The sequence below is a fragment of the Ovis canadensis genome, chromosome 5 (genome assembly GCF_042477335.2).
Source record: "Ovis canadensis isolate MfBH-ARS-UI-01 breed Bighorn chromosome 5, ARS-UI_OviCan_v2, whole genome shotgun sequence".
Lineage (NCBI taxonomy): Eukaryota > Metazoa > Chordata > Mammalia > Artiodactyla > Bovidae > Ovis > Ovis canadensis.
In genome coordinates this window covers 30,388,707-30,402,724 of record NC_091249.1, presented here as the reverse complement: position 1 = coordinate 30,402,724, position 14,018 = coordinate 30,388,707, and the positions used below count along the sequence as shown (strand labels likewise).

At 43.7% G+C, this 14,018-nt stretch overlaps 1 protein-coding gene across 1 annotated transcript in view; it reads left to right on the top strand.

Moving 5' to 3' along the window:
- Positions 1 to 14,018, top strand: part of VAV1 (vav guanine nucleotide exchange factor 1) — a 65,647-nt gene that overhangs the window by 40,541 nt on the left and 11,088 nt on the right. Inside the window, exons 20-23 of the mRNA XM_069589363.1 lie at positions 1,735 to 1,871; positions 2,206 to 2,271; positions 6,284 to 6,315; positions 12,734 to 12,850. Coding sequence (XP_069445464.1) covers positions 1,735 to 1,871; positions 2,206 to 2,271; positions 6,284 to 6,315; positions 12,734 to 12,850 — 352 coding nt within the window. The remainder of the gene's footprint in view (positions 1 to 1,734; positions 1,872 to 2,205; positions 2,272 to 6,283; positions 6,316 to 12,733; positions 12,851 to 14,018) is intronic.

Genomic DNA, 14,018 nt, shown 5'->3' with positions numbered 1-14,018 from the left:
TTGAGGTGGAAGGAGTAGAGGGTTTTCTGGAGCATCACAGTAGGAGACCTGATGGGTCTGAGCCATCAGGGAAGGCTGCTCCGAGGAGGAGGCATTAAAGTGGACACTTGAAAGAGGAGGTGGAGTTAGATGGATGAGGAGGCAGGAGTGGTCCAGGCAGAGGAAACAGCATGTGCAAAGCCTCGGAAGCAGGAGGTGAGTAGGGCAAGACTTAATTCAAGAACTAGGGGGGACCTCCCAGGTGGTGCAGTGGTTAAGAATTTGCCTTGCAGTGAAGGAGGTGTGGATTTGATTCCCGGGGAGCAAAGATCCTGCATCCTGCACAGTGCGGCCGCAAAGTGAAAAAAAGAACTTGGTGTGGCCAAGAAAAATAAGCTCTTCGCTCAGAGTCGATGTAACGATTCAGTTTCATATCTGTCATTCCATCTATCTATCTTGATAGATAGATATCTGTAGATAGCTATAGTTCTATATCTATAGCTACAGGTACTTCAGCTTTATTTGTAATAGTTAAAAATTAGAAACAACTCAAATATGGTCAACAGTGGGAATACATATATGACATATACTCTATATGTATATAATGTAATAGTATATATGTATCAAATCAGCCTTATAAAAAAATGTATATATTAGCTTTACTGGTCAAAACCCAGAAACAACCCAGATGTTCTCAGTAGGAGAAAATATATATGAATGTGTGTATGTGTGTATATATCCACTATATAGATGCTGAAACAATATGTATATGTTCACATATATGTTTGCATATATATATATACATACTCTTGCTCATATCCTTTTCATATGGATATATAATTACATTTTCTGTTGAGACAGAAATATGTAATTTTCTATAATTTCCTATCGAAATATACATAATGTATATATAATTTTCTATGAAACAGAAATATTTCTATTGAGACAGAAAATACATACCATAAGGTGTGTAAGATGAATAAATCTTAGAGCAGTATGGCTCACTGAATCTCTACCCATGTAACCACCACTCAGATCAATGTATAGAACACTTTCATCATCACAGAAAGTTTTAGTGGATGGAGCTGGTCATACTCAGCACTAGTCTGTCCTGTCTCCCAGAGGGAACCACTTTCTGACCTCTGTCAGCATAGATTAGTTTTGCCTGCCCTTTAATTTCATACAAATGAAGTTGTATAGCATGGACTCTCACAGCATATTAGTGTATCTGCTTGAAGCAGTCACTTGTTCTTTTTCATTGCTGTATTGTATTCCACGATATGGTTATTTCATGCTGTGTTTATCCATCTTCTTAAAGACATTGGGTATGTTGCCAATTTTTTGGCTCTTGTGAATAGAGCTGCTGTGAACATTCTTCGTCTATGACTCTCTGGGGACCTGTGTTTCGTTTCTCTGGGTGATGTATTCATGAGTGGAATTAGCTTCCGTGAATACTGCCCAGCAGTTTTCCAAAGTGGGTTCCTACTACTCATGCAAGAATGAGCTGTAGAGTCATGGCCACCCTTCCCGTTTATGCAAAAAAAAAAAATTATTTTAGATGTTTTCATATTAAAAACTTCTTCAAATTAAAAAAAGAAGAAGAATCCAGGAATCCAGGTGGATTCCAGTTGCTCCACATCCTTGCTGCCACTTGGTATTGTCAGTCTTTTTAACTTTTGCCATCCTGTTGGGTGGTGAGACTTGGGTTTGAAAGTCTTGGACTTTCGCTGTATCATCCCCTCCCCTCCCCTCCAGGCCTGCCCAAGATGGAGGTGTGCCAGGAATACTATGGGCTGCCCCCACCCCCTGGAGCCATTGGACCTTTTCTACGCCTCAGCCTGGGAGACATCGTGGAGCTCACTAAGGCTGAAGCCGAACAGAACTGGTGGGAGGTACAGGATGGGGCCATGGGAATGACCGGGAAGGACCTGAACGTGGGGTTAGGGTGTAGGTGGCCTTGGGAATGGGATCATGCTCCCACTGGACTCTGGCAATGGAAGTTTGCTCCAGGCAGGGTGATGTCTATGGGGATTTCTGGGGCTGACCTGGCCCTTCTGGGCTGGTGGTATTCCCAGAAGTTGATACTGGTTGGTCCCTCTCTGGGTCATTCCAGGTCATGGAGAGATAGATGGCCAAGCAGAGTGGCTGTTGGGTGAAAGATGGATACACACAAGCATTGTGACTGCCTGTAACCTCTCTGTCCATCTCTCCCTTCCATCTTTTTAGGGAAGGAATACGTCTACCAATGAAGTCGGCTGGTTTCCCTGCAATAGGGTCAAGCCCTACGTGCATGTGAGTGCCTCATCCTGGTTGGAGTGAGGGCACAGGGGTGCAGAGCGGGTCCTGTGAGGGTGGGAAGCATCGAGGGGAATGCTCCTGAGATCAGGAGGGGCTGCCCATCATGGCATGTCACTCCCTACCTTGCTGACTGAGCCCAGAGAGGGGTTCACCCTGGTAAGGATGACCAGTCCTTTTCTCCTGGTTCTTTTTATTGTTAACATTTCAGTTTTTATTACATACACATGAACATATGACTTTTTAAAATTAACCTTTAATTTTGTTTTGGAGTATAGCCAGTGAACAATGTTGTGATAGTTTCAGGTGGACAGAAAAGGGACTCAGTCATACATACATGTATCCATTCTCCCCCAAACCCTGCTCCCAACCAGGCTGCCATGTAACACTGAGCAGAGTTCCCTGTGCTATACAGCAGATCCTTGTTGGTTATCTATTTTAAATATAGCAGGGTATACATGTCCATACCAAACTTCCCAACCCTCCCTTCCTCCCATCCTTTCCTCAGCAACCATAAGTCTATTCTCTAAGTGCCTGTGAGTCTGTTTCTGTTTTCTAAATAAGTTCATTTGTATCATGTCTTTTTAGATTTAGCATAAAATGGATGTCATACGATGCCTCTGCTTCTCTGTCTGACTTATTTCACTCAGTATGACAATCTCTGTGCTTAGTTGCTCAGTCATGTCTGACTTTTTGTGACCCCATGGACTGTAGCCCGCAGGCTCCTCTGTCCATGGGGATTCTCCAGGCGAGAATACTGGAGTGGGTTGCCATGCCCTCCTCCAGGGGATCTTCCCAATCCAGGACTCGAACCCAGGTCTCCCACATTACAGGCGGATTCTTTACCATCTGAGCCACCAGAGAAGCCAATCTCTAGTTCCATCTATATTGCTGCAAATGGCATTATTTTGTTCTTTTTAATGGCTGGGTAATATTTCATTTTATATATGTACCACATCTTCTTTGTCCATTCCTCTGACAATGGACATTTAGGCTGCTTCCATGTCTTGGCTATTGTAAACAGCACAGCAATGAATACTGGGGTCTGTATGCAGGCCAGGAAGCAACAGTTAGAACTGGACGTGGAACAACAGACTGGTTCCAAATAGGAAAAGGAGTACGTCAAGGCTGTATATTGTCACCCTGCTTATTTAACTTCTATGCAAGGTACATCATGAGAAACGCTGGACTGGAAGAAACACAAGCTGGAATCAAGATTGCCGGGAGAAATATCAATAACCTCAGATATGCAGATGACACCACCCTTATGGCAGAGAGTGAAGAGGAGCTAAAAAGCCTCTTGATGAAAGTGAAAAGAGGAGAGTGAAAAAGTTGGCTTAAAGCTCAACATTCAGAAAACAAAGATCATGGCATCCAGTGCCATCACTCCATGGGAAATAGATGGAGAAACAGTGGAAACAGTGTCAGACTTTAATTTTGGGGGCTCCAAAATCACTGCAGATGGTGATTGCAGCCATGAAATTAAAAGATGCTTACTCCTTGGAAGAAAAGTTATGACCAACCTGATAGTACCTAGATAGTATCAAAAGCAGAGATATTACTTTGCCAACTAAGGTCCGTCTAGTCAAGGCTATGGTTTTTCCAGTAGTCATGTATGGATGTGAGAGTTGGACTGTGAAGAAGGCTGAACACCAAAGAATTGATGCTTTTGAACTGTGGTGTTGGAGAAGACTCTTGAGAGTCCCTTGGACTGCAAGGAGATCCAGCCAGTCCATTCTGAAGGAGATCAACCCTGGGATTTCTTTGGAAGGACTGATGCTAAAGCTGAAGCTCCAGTACTTTGGCCACTTCATGTGAAGAGTTGACTCATTGGAAAAAACCCTGATGCTGGGAGGGATTGGGGGCAGGAGGAGAAGGGGATGACCGAGGATGAGATGGCTGGATGGCATCACTGACTCGATGGACGCGAGTCTGAGTGAACTCCGGGAGTAGGTGATGGACAGGGAGGCCTGGCGTGCTACAATTCACGGGGTCGCAAAGAGTCAGACACGACTGAGCGACTGAACTGAACTGAATGAAACTGTATCCTTTTGGACCATGTTTTTCTCTGTATATGTGCCTAAGAGTGGGATTTCAGAGTCATATGGTAGCTCTATTTTTAGTTTTTTAAAGAACCTCCATCCTTGAATCTTCTCCATCACTTGGGGAAGGAGCAGGGGTTCAGAAGGCTGGCCAACCCCTGCATTCCTTCAGAGGCACCAAACAGAGTCCTCTACGGGGTCACGTCCCCTGTGCCTCCTTGCGCAGGGAGCAGACCTGCCCACCGGTCTGCCCGGCGCTTGTCTTTCTTCACCTGTTTCCCACTCTCTTGATTTCCTCATCTTGATAATGACTTCAAATCTTCCCCACTCTCCCAAACCTCACGCTTCCTCACTACCCCACTGCCCGCTTTGTAGCCCTCGTAGGAGCCTGCAGAGAGACAGTCCCTCCCATTTTTTTTCTTTCATTTTATGTTATTTCAGACTTCCAGAAAAGTCGAGAATAATGCAAAGAACACTCATATATCTGTTAGTCAGATCATCAATTGTTAACATTTTTTCTCATTGGCTCTGTCAATATTTTAATCTTTCTCTGAACATTTTATTTATTTAGAAAATATCTATTATTTATTTTTTCTTGAGACTCTTCAAAGTAAGTTTACAGACACATTTCCCCTTTAATCTGAATACCTGCCAAGAAGAGTAACTTTCTCTTGTGTATACATAGCATGATTTTTGAAAACATGAAATTCAGCATGGACATTCTACTATTATAAATTATCACATATTAGAAATTATAATATATAAATTATATATTACATAATTCAGAGTATGTATTTACACTTTACCAATTTTCCAAAAACTATCTTTTGCTTTTTTTTTTTGGCTTGGGGTCCTTTCTCCATTGTGGAGTTGCATTATGAATTTCTTTTTTTTTTTTTTTTGCATTATGAATTTCTAACTCCATCATTCCTCCTAAGTTATTAGCTGATATTCTATTGTAAAGAACTGTCTCTTCTATGTATCTGTGTATTATGTATGTATCAATCAATCAATCATCTTTGTATCTATTAATCTATCACTCACCTGCATATCTGTGTATCTGTGTGTCTATCCATGTATCCATTTGCATCTATGTATCAATTATCTATGGATCTAATAATCATCTATGTATGTACCAATCAATCATCTGTGTATCTATGTCCTTGTGTATGCATCCATTATCTGTGTATCTATCTATATAGCCATCTCTGTATCTATCAATCATTTTATGCATCTATCTGTGTATCTGTTTGTTATCTATCTCAGGAAATGTTCCTGGATTTTTATTTTAATATTGTCCCGGCCTGGACCAGTGGGCTTAGGTCTTCCCTGGTAGCTCAGACAGTAAAGCATCTGCCTGTAATGCAGGAGACCTGGGTTTGATCCCTGGGTGAGGAAGATCCCCTGGAGAAGGAAATGGCAACCCACTCCAGTACGCTTGCCTGGAAAATTCCATGGATGGAGGAGCCTGGGAGGCTATAGTCCATGGGGGTCGCAAAGAGCTGGACATGATTGGGCAACTTCACTGGTTCACTGGACCAGTGGGAGCCCCTTCAGGCTGGCTCCTCTGTCCTTTTGACATAACCTCATTGTTCTCTGAGCTCTTCCTTACTTTTTAGCACAAGAGCAGACTGCTCTTGTACTCTTTCTGCCCCAATCTTGGAATCGACCATTTTCCCAAGGAGCCAAGATCCTTTCAGTGGGACTTGGCATTCACACGTCAAGATCTGAACGTCTTTCCAGTTACTGCCTACACTCGTAGCTGCCTCTTTAAAGCTGATTCATTTGGGAGGGGCGGACTGATCTCTCCCACTGGATTCTGGGGCTGTATTTCCAGAGAAGAGCACAGTGCCCGGCACATAATAGACACCCAATACATGATGGTGGAATGAGTGATTGCAGTGTCCTGAAGTCTGTTGCCCTGCTGACCCCTTCCCCTAACTCTCGGTCTTTGTCTGTGTCCCCAGGGTCCCCCCCAGGACCTGTCTGTTCATCTCTGGTGAGTACGAACCATCTTTCTTATTTTTAACTTGGGGTGTGTTGGTTTGGATGTTTGGGCTGGACATTGGGGTGCCACAAGGGGCTGCAAACAAGTCAGTTATTCATTCTTCAAACTTTCAGCCTTAATGAATGAATAACAAGTCAGTTATTCATTCTTCAGCCTTAACTGCTGGGTCCAGCCCTACACTGGGGGCTGCTGAGGAGAGAGCACAGACCAAAGAGGGTCGTTGACTTTGGGATATTAGGTTCTCATGGAAAGAAAATGATGGTGACAATATAATGGGAGCTTCTTCTCCTTCTCCACCTGCCTTTTTTTGAGAACCTACTGCTTAGAGTACAGTGAGGGATGGAGGTTTATACTGTTGCTTTGGAGCCCACTGACTTCGGTCCCAATCCTGACTCTAACATTATCCAGCTGTGTGCCCTTTAGCCAGTAACTCAGCTTCTCTGCGCTTCAGCTTTCCTCCCTGGAAAACAGATTGGTAACAATATCTGATTCATAGGGCTGTTAAAAAGTTTCCATGAGCCTGTAAAGTGCTTAGCTCTATTCCTGACATGCAAAAAGCACTTTATTATCTATCCAAAAAATAGATAGATAGATAGATAATAAGCTTTTAAGCTTATTAAAAGCTTAATAAGAATGAGCTATTTCTATTAGCATTAGCTGTTATGACCACATTTCACCCATTGTAAAATGCATATTTTTCCCTCTCACTATTTAACGCCTCTGGCATTGGAATGGCTCTTACAATTAGTGGTGTCTCAGTTCTTCTGCCTAATTTTATGGGTGCGTGTGTGTGCCAAGTCACTCAGTCGTGTCAGACTCGGTGACCTCTTGGACTGCAATCTGCCAGGTTCCTCTGTCCAAGCAAGAATACTGGAGTGGGTAGCCATTCCCTTCTCCGGGCAGATTCTTTACCATCTGAGCCACTAGGGAAACCAGTAATTTTTATTTCACAATTGCCCGTGAAAGCATGGTGTATCTTACAATGATTGGTATCTTAGACTTGACGCACTGTGATACTGTTTTTATGACCACTGTATCAGCATTTTGAGGGCAATTCTTGAATAATGCTTTGAGTGCATACTCTTCTTAATCTCTTTCTGCAATGGAGGAAACCAGGACTCAGAGAGCAGCAAGTAACTTGTTCAGTGTCGCAAAGCAAGGAAGTGAAAGAGGTGGGATTCGAACCCGAGACTGCCGGACTTCAAAGCCCAACCTTATTACACAAAGGGTCTAATAACGCCACCGTGTGGTGAACACTCACCACGTATGAGGTGCTTCAACTGCGTCTTTGCCTTTTGTCGAAAATGTTCCTCTGTGATGGGCAGTTTAATCTCCTCTTTTCAGAGAAGGACATTAAGACTGAGAGAAGCACACTCGGGTCCCGAGGTCACAGGGCAGCTGGGTGGCGGATCCAGGGTTTGAACTGTGCTCACCTGAGGGAGGGTGCTCACTCTATCCCTGCCCGGCCAGATGCGGTAAAATGAGGCCACTACTGCCGGAGCTGGGGCGAGGAGAGAGCGAGACCCTGACTTTGGGTGCAACAAGGGTTTAAGGGGGTGCCAGAAACTCAGCCTTTGAGAGCCACACTCTTTTTTTTTTTTTTTTTGTGAGAGCCGTACTCTTTTAATGTGATGGCAATCCGCTCCAGCACTCTTGCCTGGAAAATCCCATGGACGGAGGAGCCTGATGGGCTCCAGTCCATGGTGTCGCAAAGAGTCCGACACGACTGAGCGACTTCACTTTCACTTAAAAAAAACAAAAGCAATGGGGAAAAAACAGCTATGATGGGCAAACTATCAAAACTGTAAATCAAGGCAGGATATGACAGGGCTGGGAGTAGGGAAAGGTGAATTGTGGTCAGCCAGGCACGTGCAGAGTCAGGTCTTGTCCTTACTTAAAGTTTTGACATTTTATTCATCACAGATTTTTTTTCAATTTAGCTTTAAAATTGAGGTAAAATTCACATGACATAAAACTAACCATTTAAAGTGGCATTTATGTTATTATTTACACTTATATTACATATTCACATTTATCAATATAATTATATATTGCATAATATAGTTAGCTATATATTAAAACATATAATGTAATTATATATATAATTAACACATATTAGGTTATATGTTTATATTATGGGAAGCCCTGGTGGCTCAGCAGTAAAGAATCTACCTGCCAATATTTGACAATGCAGGAGATGCGGGTTTGATCCCTGAGTCGGGAGGGTCCCCTGGAGAAGGAAATGGCAACCCACTTCAGTATTCTTGCCTGGGAAATCCCATGGACATAGAAGCCTGGCCAGCTATACTGCATGGGATTGCAAAGAGTCAGACATGATTTAGCGACTTAACAACAAAAATGTATGATTAACATATATTATTTATGTTATATTCACACTTAGAGCATATAGGCATATTCACACATATATTATCTGTAATTATATGGTATATAATATAAATTGTTATATATTTACATACACATTCATTTCATACTAATTCCATACATACTATCTATAATTATATAGTATATAATTAATATATATTACTTGTTATATATTAATGTTTATATTTATAGCATTAACACATTGACTTCATATTTATATATCACTTATAATTATGTGTTATCTATAGTTAATATATATTTTTGTTATATACTTAAATGTATGCTATTAATATATTCATGTTCTTGCCTATACATCATATATAATTATATATTATCTATAATTAATATATATTATTTCCACTGTATATTTGCACTTACAGCATAATTATATTCATAGTCACATCTCTATTTATTTTTCACATTTATATTACATGTACATTTACAATGGTATGCAACCAGCACCTCTCTCTAGCTCCAAAACATTTTCATTGCCCCCAAAAGAAATGCCCCCCTTGTTAGCAGTGACCCTTCCTCTCCCTCCCCAAGCCCTGACAACCATGAACACACTTTCTGTGTCTATGAATTTGCCAGTTCTGGGTGCTTCATATAAATGGAATTCTGCACTGTGTGCCCTTTGTGACTGGCTTCTCTCACTCGGCACCTTGTTTTCAGGGTTCATTCATCTTATAGCATTTAATCAGTATTTCATTCCTTTGTATGGCTGCTTTTGCGATTTAGAAAATATTTCATTAAAGTGCTACGTATTTTCTTTGTTGTTATTTATCCTGTTGACTGACTTTTTTGGCTTGCCCTTTAATTTTTGTACCTGAGGCTGTGTCTCACTCTCCTTATCCTGTTTCCATCCTGGTGACCACAAAGATGGGCAGACAGTGGACACTCAGTAATACCTTTCCAGAAATGCCAAATTTCAGAGTAAAAGGGGAAAAAAAAAACCCACACCTGTTTTTCTATAGTCATACTCTCAATAGTTCTGAAACCAAATGTGTGTGTGTGTGTGTGTGTGTGTGTGTTTAATTCTCCGCACCTGACAATTCTCTAATTCTACAGACACCAGCTTGGGTGTGCTACGATTCTATTCGATTCTGACATGATTTGTCTGGAGTTAGTGACAAATCCCATAGATTAAGGGCTTGGTTTCTAGCTTGGTTTACCTAGCTCACATGGTAAAAAAAATCCACGTGCAGTGCAGGAGACCTGGGTTCAATCTCTGTGTTGGGAAGATTCCCTGGAGAAGGAAATGACAACCCACTCCAGTATTCTTGCCTGGAGAATCCTATGGACAGAGGAGCCTGGTGGGCTGCAACCCATAGAGTTGCAAAGAGTTGGACAAGACTGAGTGACTAACACACTTCAAAAGACAGCCCTCCACTTCAGATGACAATCACAAGCCTGGGTCACCCAGACTTCTGACCCACCAGCTACAAATGCGAGCTTCCCATAGCCCCCTCCTTGGGTTGGATAATTTGCTAACACAAACTCCCAGAATTTGTAGAAACAGTTTCCTTACTAGACTGTTTATTATCAAAGGATTCAAATCTGGATCAGTCAGATGGAAGAGTTGCTTGGGGCAAGGTATGGGGAAATAGGACTGGGCTTCCACACCCTTTCTGGGCTTGCACCCACCCACCCCACCCCTAGTATCTCTCTGTGTTCACCAACCTGGAATCTCTCCAAACACTTTGGTTGGGACTTCCCTTGGTAGTCCAGTGGTTAAGACTTTGCACTTCCCTGGTTGTCCAGTGGTTAAGACTTTGCACTTCCCATGTAGAGGGCACAGGTTCGATCCCTGGTCAAGGAAGTTCAGTTCAGTTCAGTCACTCAGTCATGTCCAACTCTTTGCGACCCCATGAATTGCAGCACGCCAGGCCTCCCTGTCCATCACCATCTCATGGAGTTCACTCAGACTCGCGTCCATCGAGTCAGTGATGCCATCCAGCCATCTCATCCTTGGTCGTCCCCTTCTCCTCCTGCCCCCAGTCCCTCCCAGCATCAGGGTTTTTTCCAATGAGTCAACTCTTCGCATGAGGTGGCCAAAGTACTGGAGTTTCAGCTTTAGGATCAGTCCTTCCAAAGAAATCCCAGGGTTGATCTCCTTCAGAATGGACTGGTTGGATCTCCTTGCAGTCCAAGGGACTCTCAAGAGTCTTCTCCAACACCACAGTTCAAAAGCATCAATTCTTTGGCGTTCAGCCTTCTTCACAGTCCAACTCTCACATCCATACATGATCACAGGAAAAACCATAGCCTTGACTAGACGGACCTCAGTTGGCAAAGTAATGTCTCTGCTTTTGACTATACTATCTAAGTTGGTCATAACTTTTCTTCCAAGGAGTAAGCGTCTTTTAATTTCATGGCTGCAGTCACCATCTGCAGTGATTCTGGAGCCCCCCAAAAATAAAGTCTGACACTGTTTCCACTGTTTCCGCATCTATTTGCCATGAAGTGATGGCACCAGATGCCATGATCTTCGTTTTCTGAATGTTGAGCTTTAAGCCAACTTTTTCACTCTCCTCTTTCACTGTCATCAAGAGGCTTTTTAGTTCCTCTTCACTTTCTGCCATAAGGGTGGTGTCATCTGCATATCTGAGGTTATTGATATTTCTCCTGGCAATCTTGATTCCAGCTTGTGTTTCTTCCAGTCCAGTGTTTCTCATGATGTACCTCGCATATAAGTTAAATAAGCAGGATGACAATATACAGCCTTGACGTGCTCCTTTTCCTGTTTGGAACCAGGCTGTTGTTCCACGTCCAGTTCTAACTGTCAAGGAAGTAGGGTTCCACAAGACGAGTGGTGGTGGTTGGGAATCCCCACCCCCACCCCCACACCCCCACAAAAAAAAATGATTTGGTTGGAGTTCGGTTGAGGCATCTTTATATAGGCAAGATTGATTAAATTATGGGTCGTTAGTGATGGACTCAACCTCCATCTCCGCAGGTGTGGAGGTGGGGCAGGGCTGAAAATTTCAAGCCTCTAATCACATGGCTCTTCTGACTACTAAGCCTCATCCTGAGGCTATTAAAGAGCCCCCAGGGGCTTCCCTGGTCTAGTGGCTAAGACTCCAAGCTCCCCATGCAGGGGGCCTGAATTTGATCCCGGGTCAGGGAACTAGATCCCACATGCAGCTAATAGTTTGCAAGCTGCGACAAAGACTGATGATCCTACATGCCTCAACTAAGACCCAGGGCAGCCAAGTAAAAACAAGTAAAAACAAGTAAATATTAAAAAGAGAAGAGCCCCAGTCAGCTTGGGCTTCCCTGGTGGCTCAGAGGTAAAGAATCTGCCTGTCAATGAAGGAGAAACAGGTTCTATCCCTGATCCGGGAAGATCCCACATGCTGTGGAGCAACTAAACCCGTGTGTCCCAACTATTGAGCCTGTGCTCCAGAGGCCGGGAGCTGCAACGACTGAGCTCATGTGCCACAACTGGAGAAAAACCTACACAGACAACAAAGACCCAACACAGACAAAAATAAAAATAAATAAAAAATTTAAAAAGATATACTACTTTGGAGATGCCAAAGGTTTTAGGAGTTATATGGAGAAGGCAATAGCAACCCACTCCAGTACTCTTGCCTGGAAAATCCCATGGGCAGAGGAACCTGGTGGGCTGCAGTCCATGGCGTTGTGAAAAGTCGGACACGACTGAGCGACTTCACTTTCAACCCACTCTAGTGTTCTTGCCTGGAGAATCCCAGGGACGGGGGAGCCTGGTGGGCTCTGGTGTCTATGGGGTCGCACAGAGTCGGACACGACTGAAGCGACTTAGCAGCAGCAGCAGCAGCAGCAGCAGCAGCAGCAGCATGCCAGGAAAGGGTGGAGAGCACAAAGAGCAAATATATTTCTTCCTGTATCGCACTGAGACATAGCTACACCCAAAGGCTTGTGTTGTCTCCTGCAATCCAATTGTGAAAGCTTGGGCATGACTTAAGGTGTCTAATGGCCACTGCCTCCCCCAGGTTTACCTATCAGAGTTATGTGAACCTCTCTTCTTGGTATGTTTTGACAGGTACGCTGGCCCCATGGAGCGAGCCGGGGCAGAAAGCATTCTTACCAACCGCTCGGATGGGACGTTCTTGGTGCGGCAGAGGGTGAAGGATGCTGCAGAATTTGCCATCAGCATTAAGTAATTTCTTCTTTCCTGGCCTGTTTCCCCTTGTGAGCTGAGCACTTCAGGTGCTTGGGAAGGATGAAACCATTTGGGTATTGTTTCCGAGGGCTCTGAGGAGTGCCAGTACCAGTCCTTTATGTCTCAGCACAGGAAAAGAATTCAGCGAGAGGCAAAGTGATAGATATGAGGTGACTTATTAGGATGGGATGCTTGTGAGGTTTACAAAAGGGTGGGCCAGAAATGCTCTGCCGCACAAGCTGGAATCAAGATTACTGGGAGAAGTATCAATAACCTCAGATATGCAGATGACAACACACTTATGGCAGAAAGTGAAGAAGAACTAAAAAGCCTCTTGATGAAAGTGAAAGAAGAGAGTGAAAAAGTTGGCTTAAAGCTCAACATTCAGAAAACGAAGATCATGGCATCTGGTCCCATTACTTCATGGCAAATAGATGGGAAAACAGTGGAAACAGTGTCAGACTTTATTTTGGGGGGCTCCCAAATTACTGCAGACGGTGATTGCAGCCATGAAATTAAAAGATGCTTACTCCTTGGAAGGAAAGTTATGACCAACCGAGATAGCATATTAAAAAGCAGAGACATTACTTTGCCGACTAAGGTCCGTCTAGTCAAGGCTATGGTTTTTCCTGCAGTCACGTATGGATGTGAGAGTTGGACTGTGAAGAAAGCTGAGCGCCAAAGAATTGATGCTTTTGAACTGTGGTGTTGGAGAAGACTCTTGAGAGTCCCTTGGACTGCAAGGAGATCCAGCCAATCCATTCTGAAGGAGATCAGCCCTGGGTGTTCTTTGGAAGGAATGATGCTAAAGCTGAAACTCCAGTACTTTGGCCACTTCATGCGAAGAGTTGACTCATTGGAAGAGACTCTGATGCTGGGAGGGATTGGGGGCAGGAGGAGAAGGGGACGGCCGAGGATGAGATGGCTGGATGGCATCACTGACTCAATGGACGTGAGTCTGAGTGAACTCCGGGAGTTGGTGATGGACAGGGAGGCCTGGCGTGCTGCGATTCATGGAGTCGCAAAGAGTCAGACACGACTGAGCGACTGAACTGAACTGAAGTGAAGAACTCACTGGGCTACAATTTCATAAACAAAGGACCAGTGGGGAGGGGGAAGAGAACTTCTTTGACTTTCCTGAGTAGATAGCTGTCATGCTTCCAGC